Genomic DNA, 21,445 nt, shown 5'->3' on the forward strand with positions numbered 1-21,445 from the left:
TATTTTCTAAATAATTGATGCAATACAACAAGGTTGTTGAAATGGTAACGTAACATGTGTAATGTATGTTACATTTTTATTCTTCCTCCAATAAAGTGTTAACTCTATGTCTGCGAACATTATAGACCAATAAAAATTGTTATTTCATTGATAACAAATAATTATATCTTTTTATTCAGTTTTAGTGGTCTCAGAATTTTATTCGTTGTTTGTGACACTGGTTCATTTTATGCAAATTAGCTGAGCAGATCCAGTTTTGAGTAAAAAAAAATACCATAAGAGTAACAAAATAATATATTAAGAACACTGAGAGACTTTAAGACCAGATCAAAGCAGCTGATTAGTACATTTAAAATGATTTGAAACTTAGAAAATGTTATTTTTTAATAAAATTTTGTCATTTTGTAACATTCTCATTAATATTCATGAATATGTTAATTAGTTAATTAATATAAAAATGCTGCTAATTTAAGGCCAATGTCTTAGCTCCATTTTAACATCATTTTTATTGTTTTATCACCAAAACTGACCAAGATATGACTGATTATCATCTATATGGTTGTCATTTTCAAAAATGAACGCTTGCCATGGAAATAGTGAAATCATACATAGTTCAAAAGAATTTTTTCATGGGAACATTTTTTATTTTGAAAGAGTTGCTCCTGCCGAACAATTTGGTACCTATGAAAAAAGTCTAGGGGGTGGGGGGTGCATGGTAGACCTTATTAGCCCCCGTACTATATTGGCTGTCGAGAGCTTTTCAACTTGCAGGCAAAGGCCAGCTAAATACGGCTGCACAAAAAAACGCAGTGGAAGCCGAGGTGGATCTAATTAAAATGAGATTTGAGTTTTTTGAACTTCTACAGGACAAAATTGTGCATTTAAGCCATTTCAGATGTAACAAATATCAGCACAATTTGTTTGAAATTTAAGAATTTAATTCACTAGTCTGCATAACTGGAGAACAGATAGGAAAAAGGTAGGGTGTTCGGTGGTTCATCCCCCGAATTACGTAACGCATGCATACATACATAAAAAACGTCGCCCTGCCAAACGTCGCCCCGCCAAACGTCGCCCCGCCGAATGTCGCCCCGCCAAACATCGTCTTTTCGCCTTCCGGAATGACATTTTTATAGTTTAATTGGAGATAAAAGTGAGTAAGCTTTGAAAGGTATGATATATTTGTTAGTCCCTGATGAAGTGTTACCAGAGGAAATTGCTCACTCTTACCACCACCCCCTCACCCCCACCTCCAATATATTAGTGAGTCTATCAATGACGCTTTTAAATAACTAGATTTTTAATGACATATAGGGCAATATGCGTGCGTGCGCCTTCGCGTTCTTCCGTGCGTCTATTTTTTGTTCTCATGCATAGGAAAAATACTACATGTATATGCTTTCCTCAGTAGGAAGGACTCTTGTAATCATGACATTGCCAAACCTCTCAGCCAGGTGTGGCATTGAGCTTTGAGATAGAAATCTTATGTTTGCTCGCGAAAATCCATCTCACTGAGGCAAGCATACAGTATTTTCCAATTGTACAGTAAAGTTATAACCCGGACAAAAATTAGACGGGTGGACGGACGCACGCACACACGGACGCACGAACGCACGTACACATATTGCCCTTTATCTATATGTAATGTAATATGTAATCTATCATGTAAAAGTTTGTTATTTAAAAGTTACACATCGTGTCACTGATGGGCTCACTGATGGATTGAAGGTGGGGGAGGTAGTCGGAGGGGGCGGGGGGAGGGCGTGGGGGTGGCGGGTGGAGAGAGAGTGAGCAATTTCCGCTAGTAACACTTCGTTGGGGACTGACAAATATATCATAACTATACATAACTATTAATACCTTTATCTCCAATGCTATTAATACAATCATGTTATTCCGGAAGGCGAAAAGACGATGTTTGGTGGCGCGACGTTCGGCGGGGCGGCGTTTGGCGGGGCGCCATAACGACGTTCGGCGGGGCGACGTTCGGCGGTGTGACATTCGGCGGGGCACCATAACGATGTTTGTTGTTGTGTCGCTGCGACAACAAGAATTAAAGGAATGGTACAGATCAGCCACCATAAAAACCGAATATCATACTTTGTTTTACCAGGGATCCGATGTCACGGTGACGTCATTTTCTATTCACCGCGTTTCCTTTAAGAATATTGACTTTCCAATTTCTTTTGAAAAATTCTCTTTTAAAAGAATGATATCATTTTCTTTCAACTAGCTGTAAGCCTTCCTTTTTTGAGAAATAGAATAACGTTTTCTCTTCGCTGCGGAGAAACGTCTTTCTGTCAATTAGGTGCGCCTTTGAAACTCTCGGCGAAAGTTCTCAAACACATCAATGCTCACAAAACATTAAGGCTCGCTTCACGAGCTGGCCCTTTGTGTCCGCTGTAAGAGCTCGCTATTACGCTTATTTAACGGCTATGGCGGGCCTGAAGTGGTTATTGGCACGATGACTAAAGTTTGGTGTTCACGTGCCTACTCTATAAATATCAAATACCTATATAGTTGCACTTTGTTCCATATTAAGTATAGTTCTTGATGCAGAAAAAAAGAGTGTTTAGGAGAATTGTACATAGCAAGCATATTATCTGATAAAATTGACGATCACTAAAACACGTTAAAGCTTGTAGTTAGTAAAATTACTTTTTAGTTTCATAGTATCCTAATACAGTCTAAGTTGTGAAAGGAGTAAAACGAATAAGAAGCCATTGAAATAACAAGCAAAATTTCGTATCAATTCTAGAATGTTCAGTTCGATGTTCAGTTCGATGTGAGGTTGCCGGTTTATATTCCCGGGTGGTACAGAGTGCGGTTTGGTGCAATTAACTGGTAGAAATCCTCTATGGTGCCGAGTGGTTAGATGCGCACAATGATCATGTTTGACCGATTTATTCACCCAAGTGGTACAGAGTGATGTTTAGTTTACAGTTATCAAGTTTAAAGTCCCTAGTTGTATAGAGGGATATTTGGCGAACAATTAACCAGTCTTTAACTTCTTAGTGGAACTGAGTGAGGGTCGGTACGGACAATTAACCAGTTTAAAATCCTCTGTGGAACAGTGTGTGTTTGGTGCTAACAATTATCAGTTTTAAACTCCACAGGGTTGCGGAGCGTGGTTTCGTGCGAAAAATTAACCGGTTCAAACTCACCAGTGGAACAGAATGAGATTTAGTGCAAACAATTAATCGGGTTCAACACCATAGTGTTACAGAATGAGGTTTTGAGAACATTTCACCCGTTTCTCAACCAGTATGAACGCCGCAGCAGAACAAAGTGATGTTCTGTGCAACCAATTAACCGATAGAAACTCTCCAGTGGAACAGAGTGATGTTTGTTGCAATCGGTTAACAGGTATAAACTCCTCAGTGTAACAGAGTGACATTTGGCACAACCAATTAACCAAACTCCATAGTGGGACAAAGTGATATTTAGCGCAACCAATTAACCGGTATAAACTCCACAGTGGAACAGAGTGATATTTAGTGCAATCAGTAAACCAGCAGAAACTCCCCAGTGGAACAGAGTGATTTTTGTTGCAATCATTTAACAGGTATAAACTCACCAGTGGAATAGGGTGATGTTTGGCGCAACCAATAAACCAGTAGAAACTTCCCAGTGGAACAGAGTGATGTTTGGCGCAACCAATTAACCAGTATAAACTCCATAATGGGACAAAGCGATATTTTGCGGAACCAATTAACAGGCATAAATTTCTCAGTGGAACAAAGTGATGTTTGGCGCACCCAGTAAACAGGTACAAACTCCCCAGTTGAACAGATCGATGTATGGCGCAACCAAATAATCGGTATAAACTCCATAGTGGGACAACGTGATATTTGGCGCAACCAATTAACAGGCATTAAATTCTCAGTGGAACAAGGTGATGTTTGGCGCAACCAGTAGACAGGTACAAACTCCCCAGTTGAACAGAGTGATGCATGGCGCAACCAATTAACCAGTGTAAACTTCCCAGTGGAACAAAGTGATGTTTGGCGAAATTAATTATTCGTACTCAGCTCGCTAGTGATATAGAAGTGAGGTTTTGAGATCATTTTACCGGTTTTTTAACCAGTATAAACTTCCCAGTGGAACATAGTGATGTTTGGCATAACCAGTTAACATGTATAAACTTCTCAGTGGAGCAGTGATCTTTAGCAAAACCAATTAACCGGTATAAACTCCATTCTGGAACAAAGTGATATTTGGCGCAACCAAATCCTCAGTTGAACAGAGTGATATTTAGCGAAACCAATTAACATGTATAAACTTCCCAGGGGAACATAGTGATGTTTGGCCCAAGCAATAATGAGGTACAAAACTCCTCAGTGTCAAAGAGTGATTTATGGCGCAATCAATCAACCGGTATGAACTCCTCAGTGATACAAAGTGATGTTTGACTCACACAATTTAACCAGTATAAGCTCCTCAGTGGAACAGAGTAATGTATGGCGCAACCAATTTAACCGGTATAAACTCCATAGTGGAACTAATTGAGGTTTTGTATAACCAGTCAACAGGCTTAAACTCGATAGTAGAATAGAGTGATGTTTTGTGGGTATAATCTCCTCAGTGGAACAGAGTAATGTATTGCGCAACCAATTACTAGTAACCGGTATAAACTCCATAGTGGAACAAAGTGGCGTTTGGTTCAACCAATTATCAGGTTTAAACTCCTCAGTGGAACAGAGTGATGTTTGAAGCCACCAATTGTCCGTTATCTCCCTAGTGGTACAGAGTCAGGTTTGGATCGACCAGGTAACTGGTTAAAACTCCCCAGTGTTAACGAGTGTTGTTTGCTGCGAATTATTCACTGGTTTTAATATCTCAATGGTGCTTTTGTCACAGTCTGTTCCAAGGCAATGGCCCGTTGCGTTCATCTAGGGTTTTGCTTCAGCAGACTGTGTTGTTAGAACGTGGCCATTCCCACTGTCCCTATTTTTCTATTCTTTTGTCCTTCCATTTCAATTTCTAGTAATTCTTTATCATTGTATTACTATTACTCAGTGTTCATGTTTATATCTTATTCTATGTAAACTAAAATATATCAAAATCTTACAAAATAGAATTGTTAACAATCATGATATTGATGTATGTATTCATTATATCAATCGCAGCCGCTCAAAAAATAATCAGTGTAATTTTAGTGATTTTATTGCCACAAGAAATTCAAAAATAAAATCCGCCAATCTGTCGACAGACTGACCAGTGGTCAGAAATTGGCCATTAGTTTGGACAAAAGTGTCAAATATTGTTAGACCGCACGTGGACGTAAACAACTAACAAATGTGCGGGATGTCATATCGGTATCATCAGAGGTCAGTGTTTTCAATTATAGAAAAATTAATTTGAAACAGGTACACAGGTATAATTCTTTGTCCTCGAAACATTGATAAAATGAGTTTTAACGGTTGGTGAGCGGCAACCCAATACAGACCGAACGAGGCCCATCAGTTGAAACTGCTTTTAATCGGTGTACACATGAAAATTGCCAAACCATGACGTTGAGTCAGGAAGTAGGATACACCACTCCGACTTCAACAAATTAAAATAGGAACTGTTCTTAGAAAACAGTGCTTTCCTCCTTTGGCTCATTGTTCAGTCAATATAATATAACTGAACGCTTTGACGTGCGATACAGCAAATGTAAGTTATTGCCGAATAAGTAAAATATTCAGATTGAAACAGCCTTGCAAATTAGTAAAAAATGGCTATTTTTATATGTATTCTACATGTACTTTTTGTATATACGTATTCTACATATATATGAAATTTCAATGCGATATACAAGTGAACATTATCTTGTGTCAAACACACTCGTAAAGCTTAGTGGTACAGATCCCGCGCTCGCGAATGCGGGAAACTATGAGTTCGCTCCCTGGCCTCGTCAACATGTAAAAATTAATACCAATAGATCAATGGTGGCTGATTCAGGACATTTCCTTCTGTCGCGTTGGTGTGCGCGCAGTTTATGTAGTGATCATGGAGCTCGCATCAACGCGCCATAACGAAATTTTGAAAGTTTTGTGTGTCATTTTGGCGCGCGCGACAACGCGACAAAACAAAAGTAACAACGCAACATAACGAAGTATAGAATGCGACAGAACGAAAAATTATGTTTGTTTCTGGCGCGCGCGCCATCAGCAAAATGAAATGTTTTGTTGTTCCGTGTTGGCGTGCGCACCATTTACAAAGACTTTGTTTTGGCGTGTTCGCACGCATGCCAAGACGAAATAGAATGCTTCATTGTCTGGCGATTTTGCGAGCGACAGAACGTTACAACGAAATGTGTTACATGGCCGTGCGCACGCCAACTCGACATAATTAAAGAAATGAAATTTCTCGGCACTCTTAGGGCAACTATTAATTTTGTGTTATGATTTTTATCTTACTGGAAAATTTGCAGACATTGACTTGATCCCGATATTTATCTAGCTAACGCGAATCTGTTCGTGAGCCTGAACAAATAATCACGGTAAACACGATGTTTCAATATGGTCAAATGCCTTTAAGGAGTCTTAATGTTGTTTTGTTGTTGTTGTTGTTGTTGTTGTTTCTTTCAACAGTTTTAACAGAATTGCGACAAATCAATCGGATGGAAAATTCTTCAAGCGGCAACTTTATATTTTCACTTGAGGGCTACTTCTCATTAGCTCAATTTAATGTTCGCATGTGGAAACCACGGTCCAGGTTCGAGACCGCACAACCGCCGCGTTAATAGTCTGACGCTGTAACCACATGAATTCTCTTTTGTAAAATCTTCGCGACGTGTTAGACTATACGATATATATAAAGAATACTCAGAATAGAATACAAACGTGAAAACTCAATAGAGCACAGCAAAGAATGTTAATTAACTTTGAAAAGATGTGACGCAGTAGAGTAGATTTACTACAAAGAAATTAAAAACAGTCATGTTTGTGGTTTATTTATGTTCACTGAATACATAACACTAAATACACGAGTCTGCCGGGTTAATGGGCCGCTAGGCCGCCAAGCCACCAGGCCGCTGGATTGGACATTTTCAGAGTAATAAAAATTTGTAAAATAATACTCATGAATTCAAACAGTTTTAATCTATCATTATCTTAGGCAGCTAGGTCGCCAGAACTTTTCTAGCGATCTGGCGGTCTAAACTTATCGTTTGCAAAAAAAAAAAAAAAAAAAAAAACATGTTAATGAACTTTTCATTTTAAACATATATTTGTAACTTGTATCCACTAAGTCGCTAGGCTGCTACAAACATTTTACTTATCATTTTAATCATTTTTGTCTGACTTCAGTTTAGGCCGCTAGGCTGTTAGAAATTTTCCAGCGGCATGGCGACTTAGAATAATCATTTTCAAAAAGTCATTTTATTGATCTTTAACTTTTAAGTATTCAGTTGTAACTTGTATCTAATAATTCTATAGGCTGCTAGGATCATATAATTGATGCTTTCAAATATTTCTAATCTGCTAGAAATTTCTAGAGACCTGGCGGCCTAGAATAATCATTTTCAAAAGATCGTGTTATAACTCATGCTTTCAAATATCATTAGGCCGCTAGCTGATAGACAATTTCTAGCGGCCTAGCAGCCTAGAATAGTCATTTTCAAAAAGCCATTTTAATGAACTTTAACTTCTAAATACTTAGTTGTTCCTTGTAACCAGTAAGTCGCTAGGCTGTTCGAAACATATTTTCCATAGTTCAAAAATTTTAGTCTTACTTCACTTTAGGCTGCCAGGCCACTAGAAATTTTCCATCGGCTTAGTGGCATAGAATAGTCATTTACAAAAACAAAAATCATTGTAATTAACTTTACTTTTTACACATTTAGTCGTAACTTGTATCTACCAAGTCGCTATGCTGCTCGGGACATGTTACTCATGATTTAAAACATTTTTGTCTTTTCTGTCTTCATTTTAGGACAAAATTTCAGCCTGACAAGTGCAGACTCTTGTATCATCTCCAAGAAGCGTAGTTATCAAAGTACAGAACACAAGAAATTTTATTTAAAGGCAGACTAGTATACAAATAATAAATAATATAAGCGCATTATGAGCTTTTTCCGGATAAGTATAAAATATTGCTGATTTTTAACATTTGTATTAACAGTTTTTTTATATTATTATTTTCAAAATCATTATTTTTCAATCTATACACGAGTCTGCAGGGCCGTCAGACCGCTAGATTGGAAATTTTCAGAGTAATTAAAAATTTTATTTTATATATTTCATTGAGCATAAATTAACCACAAAAATGACTGTTTCTTAATGTTTTTGTTGTAAGTCTACTCTGATAGGCAAAATTTTCAGTGTAAAGTAACATTCTTTTTTCTGCTTTATCAAGGTTAATTTTTGTATTCATAGTTTCCTTTATATAATAAAGGCTAACGTATCAAAATATACACAACTTAAAGAAAGTACACATTGCGTTAGGTACAATATAAATTGTATTTAACAAGCCAACAAGGTGTAAAGAAAGCGTGTAAAAGTGTGGTCTAAACCAGCGTGAATTTTAGTATATCTCAATTCAAAGTTAAAAGAAATACCGAATCATTTAATTTTCAAATAAAGTGTTTTACGATGTCTGTAACAAAATCAAATGCGGTCGGATACACACATTTCGGATTATATAAACTTCAAAGATTTGTTCTCTTTTAGTTCTGTTTTGTTTGATAAATTAGTGTTTGCTTCATTTGATGCCCACTAAACTGATAAATAAGTTGCCCAAGTGGCCTTTTAAAGTAAACATGTTTGCCGTCATGAAATCGATCTACGATTCAATAGTCAAATATTTTATTTATTTTATGTTGGGGATTAGAAACTATGTGTTAGATAATTGAAATTAGCGCATCTCCCAAAGCTTCTGGCTACGGGTCTTTGATGTGCAAACAGTTTTACAGATGACTTCATTGTTGATATTTAACTTGTCTTAAGTATTTCTTTAACTAGGAATCCAAATTATCTCAGTTTAACATGATACGAAAATATCTGCAATATCTTTCCACAAATGATATATATATTTATTTATATACATAAAAGAAACTGTGGCCTCTTTTTCAGTTGTTTTGTTTATCTGTTATTAAAGTATTGTAAAATTTGAGCGACAATACCCTAAAACTGCAAAACAAAATAAAATATACACTATAGTTACAAGTATAGGAAGTAATGTTATTAATATATTTTAAACATTCTAATATTTTGCTGGATATATATATATTAAACAAGTTCAAATAATGATAAAATGAAAATTATTTTTTTTAAAGTATGCTTTTTTCTATACTACTACTACTACTACTAATAATAATAATAATAATAATAACAATAACAATGGTGTTTTGATGTTGATCATTCGGATGGTGTTATATACCACTTAAGCAAAACATTGATGTTAGCTTGTAATCTATTTATTTTGGAAGACCTAATATCGTTCTGTGTGACATCATACTATTCGCCGTCATATTCAACCAGCAATGATATATTTTATTTCTATCCAGGCAAGTTTAACTATTCAATAGATGTATTTCTCTGTTAGGTGCTAAAATACATGCAGTATCAATATAACATTGAAAGTATTTTAGAAACTCGGTGTCTGTTGTATTTATAAATTTCATTATTTCTATAACTGTTACAGCTTCTTAAAAAACAATCGGTGAATATTCTACGTATAATCTGAAAACCTCATGAAATCTTATGATTATTATGCTGTACAGTTGAAATGTTTCAGCTTTTACTTGAAGAAAAGTTTATTTTCACGTTTTTATAGATGTTAACTATCTGTACACGCAAATCTACTACGGAACAAAGAACTATATCAGTTATCTCAAGTTAAACATTAATATGTAAGTACATGAAACAAACATTCTGAATTACATTCCATTTTATAAAGCATAAAGGCAGCAAAAAGCAGGTATGCTGGAAAAATCAAACATGTCGGAGAACACGGGGTAAACTTGTTCGTTGCTTAAAGACGGACATTGTTCCTACTTGAGTAATCAGCACTGTCCTCAGGCTAACTTTAAAGTTATTGTCCATTAACAAATTCTTGCTTGTTAAATGAAGCAATTCCTTTTATTTTCCCCATTGTGTTCATTTACAGTCTCTTCTATGGCAAATATTTATTGATGAACATTCCTTCTTTGGAAACACTTCTAACGTACAATTCGCCACGGAAGCGCTTTATTCAAATTATATGCTTTCGCGCCGCCCACAATTCTCATGATTGACAGTTTCACGCGTTGACACCGGTGTCTAACCAAATAGAACGGCAGGAGGGTGGCGAAGTTTGGTAAATGTTTATTCACAAAATCAAATTTCATCTTGTGAAGAGTGCTTTTTGTAATGAAGCAAACTTAAATATGAACATCTTGGCCGCTTTGAAATGATTTTGAACATTTAGAACAGCGTTATAATGGTGTTAAGTATTTTATATTTGTACCCAGTTATTAATATTACCTCCTTCGATTTGTTGGAATTGGACTAATACAACTTGAACGTTTTCTTATGTGGAATTGAAACTAATATTGATAACATATTACACATTTTGAAAAACAAATAAATAAAAAATATTGCTTTTTCTAAGAAGTTATAAATATTTTGAGAGTTAGTCTTAATACAGACTAACGTAACGTCATTAAAAACGCAATCAGGAAAGAAAAAAAAACTACCTACTGAGAGAATTTTGTTGCAAGTTTAAAAGACGTATTTTGAAGGGAAAAAAAAGAACTTTACCAAATCTATCGCCTGCAATGCCTCGTCCGGGACGGAACACCTACAATGACCAGAAGCCGCCGTACAGTTATATTGCCCTGACGGCGATGGCTATCAGCGCATCACGGGAGAAAATGTTGCCGCTCAGTGACATATACAAGTTTATTATGGATAAATTCCCATTCTACAGGTAATCTTTAACGCTAGTTTCCCATTTTTCTTTAGTCATTTGAAAAGATAGATAAACATTATTTTCCATTCTATGCATCAGTCTTTTTCCCTATAAATACAAGATATTTCCTTCTCCAAACAGTTTTATATTTCTTTCTCCACTTTGCGTTTTCAGTTTTTCTTAATACTGCCAGAATCTTTAATGTTTATTTATATAATGTTTAATAAAAATCCTTTATTTGTTTCCTTTTGATAGTAAGTGACATTCTGTTCTTATATGTGTACATAATACATTATTGTTATTTTCTGTGGACAAAATTAATCTTTTTGCGTATATCAAAGGAAACTTTTCAGGTCGTATTCTGCCCTTCAACTGATTTACAATATTTAAGCTTTTCAAATTTGAGCTCTTAATTTTTGTTCGTTCTTTTTTTTAAACAAAAAATAAGCATGTATATATTTTGTTCCGAAAGGGATCAAATTATGTATGCGTATTTATGTTTTCTGCCCTTATAGTATTTATTTACAAAATAAATCGCTTTGAAGCTTTTATTTACAATGTGGTAAAGAATTGAAATATGCTAAAATATTGTACAATTCAACATAGGCCGTTTATTTCTCATTTTCATTCGGGTCAAAATTGTTTATGGCATGTTCTGTTTGATAACGCCTTTAGTTTCAAAAGAGATGAAAACTTTTGGACCAGTGAATTATTTACTGATGTTCAGCCATTTGGCATTTATTAGGCAGGCTGAACACAGTCCTTTTTGGATACAAAAAAAATTGTTAAAAGCGAAATTGAAAGAGTCCGTTGGTTCTGTTAAAAATTAACACGATTTAGATAATATGAAAGCCAGATTATATCGATATCTTACATTTATAGATTATCTTTGTCTAATGGTCAGTTTATGCTTGCTTTTTATTCGCCGTGGTAAATGTAAACTACTTGACATTTTAAATTAAGATTTCAGATTATATTCATCCACTGTGATTGTCAAGAACGAAATTTGGTTTCCTATATTAGATTGAAAATAATAACAAAAATAATGATACAAACTTATCAAAGTTCATACTAGGGTGTTTAGTGTAGTCTTCGTAATATTATGTTTATTATATATAAACTTTAGAAATATATGTCTAATATTTCCCATTTCCTTCAACACCACCAGTGATATACTGCAACTGTCTAGACTGCACGTATGTTGATCAACTTGATCCACATATCTCAAGAACATACAAAAAATTTCAATTGTATGATATATAAAATATAAACATTCAAAATATCGTGTTTATAAACGTTCGAAGTAGCTGCGTTTTTTCAGATTCATTTCATATTGCTTTATTCTTAATATTTGTCATGCACATACATAAGACAAATGACGTCCATTTAAAGCTTAAATAGAAAAGATTCCAGTCAAATACATCTGCAAAAGAAATGTTGAAAATATGACACTGAAGAATAAGTTCTGCCTTTTTCATCTGGATATATAAAGACAAATGCCCACACGCTTAACTGAACAGAGAAAAATCTTTCCATATACTAAAATATCATTCAAACCGGCCTCTTATCAATTGGATAAGTTTTCAGTTATTTCCGGTGAATCAAGCCAGTAATAATGGCTGAAAACCTGTTGAAAAACGACGTTAAACCGAACACAAAAATAATATGGATACTTTCTAATCTGCATATGTTATTTCTTTTCTTCTGTATAAAATTTATTTCAAGGATCGTTTTTAATATTTGTAGACAGAACACACAGCGATGGCAGAATTCTTTGCGCCACAACCTGTCATTTAACGACTGCTTCATAAAGATACCTCGACGGCCCGACAGACCCGGGAAAGGCAGTTACTGGGCGCTTCATCCATACGCTGGTGACATGTTTGAAAATGGTAGCTTTCTTCGTCGGCGTAAAAGATTCAAATTGCACCAGCAAAGGTATTATACTAATAATAAATAAATTATCCTGAAAGGATGAATTAAACTATTTAATAAAACTGGCCTTCTCAATAGAAAAAAAACTTGAAAAACCTGTCAAAGGTTTAAGAGCGCAATGACACTACTATTTGAATTACCGTATCTGCGACAGCAACATTTGAATTTAGTACGTGTCAAAGACAAAACACGTACTAAAGACGTAACACTTGGGTCATAACTTTTATAAAATGTGAGAACTGCTGAAATGGAAACAAATCACTTATGTTGATGCTAAAGACAATATGTCACTTAAACTGTTCAGAATATCGTTATCATAGATTTAGATGATATTTATAACATGAACGTGACTTAATTATAAATTTGATACAACAAATAATAAAATGTAAGAAGACCCGTTTGAAGGATAGAACGCAACCATGAAAAATGATAGCAGACTCGATTTGGCTGAGTCAGTTTATGAGAGGTAATGGAAAGTGCAACACCATTCACGCCCCTTAGCACCGACTTAAGCGGAATTCTATAACATAGATATTGAATGGACTCCATGACTAAAATATAACAACACTGAACACTTCTTGTATAAAATCAATAACGAAATATAAAATGAAGAAGATATGCTGTAGGTATTGTTTTTTTTTTTCTATTTTGTAAAGGCAGTTTTGTACACAAACAGAGGCGTCCCATTATTTTGTTTTATAACATGGACAACACACGTTCTTGTCGAATTGTATGAACTAACAAATATAATTGATTTTTTTAACTATCGTCACTTTGCCACTTTATGATCGCTGGAAATAAGCAGCTGAATAATTCAGTTTTTAAATTGTCAAGTGTTTTTTTTTTAGTCAATGCGTTTACAAGGACAGAACTGTGTGTTAATGTAGTAAAGTTTCAACTAAATTCCGCCTTTCTGTGTATCTGAGCAAAGTGCTACATAATGCCTTTAAAATGTTATTTTTTTCATTTATTAGTATTTTGTTCCTGTTTTTTTTTTTTCAGGCAACTTCAGGCGATGGGTTTGCTCTCTCCAGATTCCAATATGAAACATGGATTTGAAATGACTTCATATCTACAAGACGACGCAAGAGTTCGTTTGCAGCAGTTTGCCGCGAGTGCTGCAAGTTCTAATTACTTGAACAGTCTTCATTCTAACGGGCGTTCTACATATAAGCAGCCGTTTACAATTGAAAATATCATAGCTCCTGAAACAAAAGCCGGAAGTACTTCAAATACAACACTTCCGGCTACACCGTTACCCGGATTTGCTAGCCAGTTCGGCCCTACGCATAATATTCCATCAAGTTTTATGTTGCCGTACCATGGACTTAGAAGTGAGTCGGACTTAATTTCGAGTTTAGCATGTACATACGGACAACTAAATGGGCGTATGGCAGCACTTGAATATTACAACACTTTAAAAACTTCATTTCAGCATCCGCCGACGGCTTTAGCTTTACCATTGAAACCGACGGCTTTGTCGGCTATATCGTTAGCCAGGCATCAAGAAACTTTTGAAAAGCAATTGACAAAGCCAGCTATAATGCACAGCGTAGACTCATTACTGAAGCCATCTAAAGACCAACATTCACCGACCGGAAGTCGTCTAGAGATGCCCGTCTCACCGGAAGTGGTCGGTCACAAAATAAGTGACAGCATGTCAGAATATAGAAATGGCACAATTTAAGGTGTTGTTAGATAAATCTGAAACATTAATAAATCAAAACTGGTACATTGGAAGGAATAATTTTGTAATAACTGATGGTTAGCACTTTTGATAACTTGGTTCAATAGATAATAAATGAGAATCGTCAAGTCAAGAAGAGAGACGTTTTATTCGGATATAACATTTGAAATTAATTGTAACGTTTCTTTAAGAGTTCCCTTTTAAGTAGCCCATCAAGTGATTTTAGTTGATATTTTGATGCCTCGTACATCGTTTGAACATAATCTAACGAGTTGCTAATACATAGCACTACATGAAATAAATTTTCAAATTTGTTCCTACTTTTAAGTATTACTTATGTATTTTCTCATGTCTAGAGTCATTGTTAATGTTGCGTTTTATCATATTATTACGATATAAAAATGCATTTTTTGTGATTTATTTTGTGCTGTGTGCATTTATTTCTGTTCAAAATTCGTGCAATAGAATTGTACATAACACTGAAAAGCTATTCTCTTTGTTCTTTTTTATTCCATACGCTCAGTGGGACGTTTCTTTCTCTGTAAAATAGATATTAAGCCTTTATATTTAATATTTCCAATTCACGTTTAGTTTCGTAGAAATACTTGCAAATGCAAAGTAGATATATGGCTATTATTTCATATTTCTTCCGTTAATCTAAACTGTGCCTTTAAAACTTTAATGATAAAGACTTGATACTGTGTGGCAAATTGTAATCCTGTGGATTTTTTTTCTATAATTTGAAAAAAAAAATGTTTTTATGAAAGATTATTTGGCATCTATCTGTAATTCCATTGGTAACATTTTTCGGCCATGATCAGTACGGAAACATCTTGAATTTCAAAATGGCTGCTGTATTTCAATAAGTATAAATTCAATCTAGCTTTCAAATAATCCTGTTTTTCTTACTTAAACACACAACTCTATCTTTCTAAATGATAAAGATTTGTACTTATAATGTTTAAATGAAGTTTTAATTAAGTATTAATTTCGTATACATGAAAGACATAATTTCAAAATAAAAACATAGGTAGATTTTTTTTTCTTTAAATAGCCAATTCTTTAATGGTAAAATGCGGTAATTTTTTTTTAAACAAAAAGTATATTTATTGAAGTGCATGCTTAAGACATTCATCAATAATTCAAAGACAATGTGTTTATACATTATGAGTGACAGGGTGTAGCAAAAGTCCTTGCTGCAATGAAATCTTTATTACAATGAAAGAAAACAGGAATACGGAGACGAAATTAGAGATTTTATCTGATTTTTGCTTTGATTTTAACATCATCAGACTGATGTACTCTCTTAAAATGGATGAGTACAGCTTTTTCAAAAGCTAATACAGGAAGTCTAAGACGGTGTCATAAATTGGGATACCGTTGTAGAAAATGGTAGGTTTAGGCAGACATGAATTTACATCAGTTGATTTGAATTACTTTTAGTATGATAGTTATATAAGACTTTAATAAACTGTCTGTTGTATTACACAAACAAGCATTGTAAACAGCCAAATTTCAGCATACAACGATTTAGTTAGTGTAACATGCTTACATCTAAATCTGGAAATAGATAAGTGTACCTCTATGAATATGGAGAATTCCACACCTCTCACCTTTCCTCAACTTACTGTATCTTTAATAAACTCATTCATTCTACCTGTAACTATTATAGTCTCAAATATCTATATGAATTAGAAATCCATTGTGTTTAGGAAGATATTAGTCGAACTGCGAATAAATACATGCAGTATAACTACAAATGCTTTATTTTTCACACACAGACGAATTTGATATGTTCTTTCGTGATGTGATGATTTCAGTTACAATTCAACCAATATCTTAAAACATTTGCTAAGCATTAACAGCTCCAAAAAGGGAACTTAAGTATGACAATCACCTTTGAATAAGTCTTGAACAAGGACTTCTTTTGTAACATTTTCTGGAAGAAAAATGCAGGAACCATGACCTATTGAATAAATAATTGTTTGTTCAACAAAGCCAGCTTAACGGCTTGCCAACCATAAATAATTACGGAAATAACATTGTTAGAACTAAGTACTAACTAAGTTAGTGGGCGAATTACTTTTCAAATCTACTTCCTTTATTTATTATGTATACCGCCTTGGTTTAACAATTTCTTGACATGTTGACTAACTAATGGAACAAAAGTTGAATTTACAAAAGAAGATGCCGCAGAATAAAATTGAATTGCCATGACTCCCTTGACCTCTTGCGCTACCAAGGATCTAAAAGGGGTTTTAGGTATTGTTTGTGTGAAATGTGAGATTAGAAACAGTTTTACTACACATGTTGACAAGTATAAATATTGCCATTTCTAAATGACTCCGGCTTAGCATAACAGAGTCCTTTTTTTGGTACTTCAATATATTATCCAAAATTCACAGCCAATGGTCCTCTTTTGTAATCATATTTCATTCTTGGTCTAGCCAATGCTGAACTATTTCTAGATTTCAAAAGGACGTGACTGTCTATTCTGCGGAATACCCGCTTGTATGTTAATAATTTGCTGCTTGTATTTCGAACTGGAAACCATTAAAGTAAGTATAGCAAGAGAATATCTTTCTTCTCTGATAGAACGTTACTTTTGAAATAAGTTTTTAATAATAAAATTATTGAATATAACATTACGCAGCTCAGGAATGTAGAAGTTCAATTTTCAATCTATTTTTCAGTGATGTTCTATTTTTGAAAATCTAACTGGTCATTTAGTACACTTAACAAGGTACCCCTGTGTGTTGTTGGTATCAGGTCACTTGACTACAGGCTCTGTTGGTTCGAGGCTTGCTCAGGTCTTAATGTTAGCCATCCAGTCGGCTTGCGGAAGGTCAGCGGTTCTACCAGGTGGCCACCCATGCCTGAAATAATGCACGAAGGGGCACCTTGAGTTTCCCTGACAGTTAAAGCTAGAAAATAGCCATACATGTATGTCGTAACTGTGTCAGTGTGATGTAGAATTTTAAACATATATGTACAACGTAAGATTGTCTCAAAGAAATGGGTCTTGAACTTATATTTTGTAGTGTGTTATGTCGTACCAAAACTATGTCGTACCAAAACGATTAAAGAATATGGCAATTTTCTATGTTTGAATGGTAAAGGAAGGCCCCGGGTGCCCCTCCGGGTATTATAGGTATGGACAAATGCCTGGGTAGAACCAGTATCTTTGGTAAACCAGCTGCATTGCTATCTCACGTGAAAGAATTTTTTGTCAATTGAAGGGGTTCAACCACACAGAGGTGACTGGAAAGAGATTTAAGATTGTTGCCATTGAATAAAAGTATAGCACTAGAAAATGCACACTAAATTGATCTTGATAACAACTATTATCTTAAAATTACTTCTCTGTATTTCCTATTTATTTTGTTTTTTAAAGTTCATGTTTTAGAATAAAGCAAAGCGTTGTGAAAAACACAGCTGCATTTTAATTATTTCGCTCAAGACGAGAGAAAAAAGAAGGTACAGTGTGATGTTCATTCTACAGTACCTAGATATAAGCGGCCAATTTGAGCACGCCATTTTGAAATCAAGCTGGCCTCCAAATAATTATGACAAACATGTTACCAACAGATTTTGAGAGACAGGGTGTTTAACTTTAAAAAATACAACTCGTAAAATATAGCAAAAAAATACAAACATATGATAAAATATAGGCACATATTTATTATTTCTTAAATAATAAATATGTTCCTATATTTTATCAGTTAATAAAAGATGGGCAGGAGTTTGGATGCGTAATAATTAAATCACGAGTGCGTAGCACTAGTGATTTAATTATTCGCATCCAAACGACTGCCCATGTTTTATTAATTGATAAAATTATTGGAACATATTTATTATTTCGATTCTAACCACGCAAATAATTCGCATTTTACAGTACTACATTCAGCGTAATACGTCATTCGGGTTATATGCTGTTACAATTTACCCCCTATGGTCAGAAAGTGCTGCATAGCCAATGGAACATATAGATATTTGTTTCTTTTTTATCAGAATTTTGAGAATTATTGCATGACTGCGGCATTTTCCTTTGAAGTTTTGTGTTTTCTAAATTCTGGTATCGCCACGGTTAGCCGTGCTCTAAATTCCGTTGCACACAGGTATCGCTCACAGTTTTCTCTGTCTGAGATGTAGAACAATACACACAAATTAGCAAGTGTTGCTGTGATAAGGTATTGAAAATGATAAGCTATTTGAAATAATTTATTACTGTATTTATGTCTCTACATCTTGATTTAAAACTTGATTTTTTAAATAACGTAAAAAATAACTGCAAAAATGATTATGATATTCTATTCAGTTTAAAAAATCAAATTACGTTTCTGGCAAAGCTTTACAATATGTTCTAGGTGTTAATTTCATCGATACATGAAACGTTTGTTGATAAAATTAGCCACGTGGGGTTTGTTTACATACCCTGTTTCTCCAGGGCTCATGACCTCGGTAGCGCCTTTCTCCCCACCCCCCGGCAAATTCAAATTCTTGGCAGTTAGTTTAAATTATTTTTGAAACACTATTTCACAACTATTTGTTTTGAAAAACAATAACACCAATTGATAAAGAATGTTTCAATGCGTATTTATGCACTTTTGTATAACATTTTTTTCAGTAGTTTATTTAAAATTTTGAAAAAGGGATCTGATGTGAAGCATGCGTAATTTATATAAAAACCTGCCAAGTGCAATCTTCTGGTTTTTATATGGTAGTTGGGGGTTTACCATGAAATGTTTCTAAGGGAGGCTCAAGAGGGGAAATATTTTTAAATATTTTAAATTTAAGATATTTAAAAAATGTGTTCAGTTTACTGTTTTTAATCATGCAATAAATCAGTTAGACAATACATACGCGTATGTTACCGGTGAGAATCATCATGCTTGGGAGAATCTCAGGGAACGTTATTTGATAGCAAACTCGCCTCTACGAGGCTCGTTTGCTACCCAAATTACGTTCCCTGAGTTTCCCCCGCGCATGATGATACCAGCCGGTAACACACTTTTATGTATTATCTAACTTATACGTATTTATGAATTAGTAATCTAACAGCTCGCAAACTAATTATGAAGAAAATCATCAAATTAGGCGAGTTGACCCTGTGTTACAAGTTACGAGCTTAACTTTATATGACGTGACATCAGTATGACGCCATACTTTATGTCATACATTTATGACGTCAACGCTGAATCATAATTCTAATACGATCCGCAGCAATTGCTATATAAACATATAGCGAAATCGCCTATACATGAATCTACGATAAAATATGGTTGGCTGTTACATTTCACCCCCTACGATTGTGGCATAAGAGATTCTACTTCAGTTCCATTACATACAAATTATTTCAGAGCCAAACGGTTGAAAACAGCATTTCAAAAACATAAATATGATAAAAAGTCATACTGACTTTTGTGTAGGACCGTAAAACACCGTAAAATACGTTTCGATCTCTACGAGCGAATTCAATTAGCTTAATTAAGATTCAGCGGTGATGTCATAAATGTATGACATAAAGTATGACGTCATGAAGATGTGACGTCATATAAAGTTAACATCGTAACTTGTAACACAGGGTCAACTCGCCTAATTTAATGATTCTCTTCATTATTAGTTTGCGAGCTGTTAGATTACTAAATATTAAATACTTCTCAAAATTCTGATAAAAAGAAAACAAATATATCTATACGTTCCATTGGCTATGCAACTCTTTCTAACCATAGGGGGTAAATTGTAACAGCGTATCATCCGAATGACGTATTACGTTGAAAATGTAGTACTGTAAAATGCGAATTATTTGCGATGTTAGAATCGAAGTAATAAATCTGTTCTAATAATTTTATCAATTAATAAAACATGGGCAGTCGTTTGGATGCGAATGATTAAATCACTCGTGCTACGCACTCGTGATTTAATTATTACGCATCCAAACTCCTGCCCATATTTTATTAACTGATAAAATATAGGAATAGATTTATTATTTCTTAAATAATTAAGCTAACTGAATTCGCTCGTAGAGATCAAAACGTGCTTTACGGTCCTACACATAGGTCAATATGACTTTTTATCATATTTATGTTTTTGAAATGCTGTTTTCAACAGTTTGGCCCTGAAATAATTCGTATGTAATGGAACTGAAGTAGAATCTCTTATGCCACAATCGTAGGGGGGTGAAATGTAACAACCAACCTTATATTGTCGCTTGTATAAGCGTAGATAACAAACAATAAAGGTCCTGATATAGATCCCTGTGGAATACAAGTAGTTATTTATATAAGACGCCTATTTTAACAATTTGTTTTCTGTTTGAAAGATATGGATTAAATGACTTCACGGCATTTTCAGAAAAAAAGGTAAAGATTTAGTTTATGCAAAAGAATTTCATGATCCCAACATAAATGCCATTTTGGCCGATTCCATCTAAACCCGTAGATTTCTTGACATGAAGTTTATCGATGATCTATTTAATTTCAAAAGGTGTTATTAATTCAATATGAAATTCATGGTATTTAAGTTATTGTTAAGCACGAAAATGTACTTTTTAAAAAAATGTTCTTTTTATTTCTGAGTAATTTGTATCAGTCGTATTCAGGGTTGGTATTAAAGCGGGAAATACTCATATTTCCATGGACTGCGGGAAATTCCCGGGCAATACTGGGAAATATGATTCAAATCAATATATTTTATTCTATAGATAAGCTATACCCCCTAGAATATTTTCATAATCCCTTCGTACCAATCTATTTCTGTTAACATTAAGGTGAAAAGTCAATGACAATACAGTCATTAATTGGTAGGGATCAGTGACACTAATACACTGTGCCTCAGGCACTGGTGTTGACCATATCACATGTTACAAACAACTTTATAGCTTTGTATTGTTTCAGTAAATCATTACAAATTTAATTTATTTCTCCGAACTTTCAACTAGCTATA

General features: G+C 34.4%; 1 protein-coding gene across 1 annotated transcript; it reads left to right on the plus strand.

Annotated features, from left to right (window-relative positions):
- The first annotated feature begins 10,545 nt into the window (after window positions 1–10,545).
- Window positions 10,546–14,978, plus strand: LOC123565782 (forkhead box protein B1-like). The gene is made up of 3 exons (XM_045359570.2): window positions 10,546–10,896; window positions 12,625–12,816; window positions 13,816–14,978. The coding sequence occupies exons 1-3, from the start codon at window positions 10,745–10,747 to the stop codon at window positions 14,498–14,500; spliced, it is 1,029 nt and encodes a 342-aa protein (XP_045215505.1). The 5' UTR covers window positions 10,546–10,744; the 3' UTR covers window positions 14,501–14,978.
- The last annotated feature ends 6,467 nt before the right edge of the window (window positions 14,979–21,445 follow it).

This window comes from Mercenaria mercenaria, chromosome 8, assembly GCF_021730395.1.
Source record: "Mercenaria mercenaria strain notata chromosome 8, MADL_Memer_1, whole genome shotgun sequence".
Taxonomy (NCBI): Eukaryota; Metazoa; Mollusca; class Bivalvia; order Venerida; family Veneridae; genus Mercenaria; species Mercenaria mercenaria.

Coding starts and splice junctions, on each gene's coding strand:
- LOC123565782 (XM_045359570.2), top strand. CDS start 10,745: ATGCCTCGTCCGGGACGGAACACCTACAATGACCAGAAGCCGCCGTAC. Junction 10,897..12,624: donor GATAAATTCCCATTCTACAG/GTAATCTTTAAC, acceptor TAATATTTGTAG/ACAGAACACACAGCGATGGC. Junction 12,817..13,815: donor TTCAAATTGCACCAGCAAAG/GTATTATACTAA, acceptor TTTTTTTTTCAG/GCAACTTCAGGCGATGGGTT.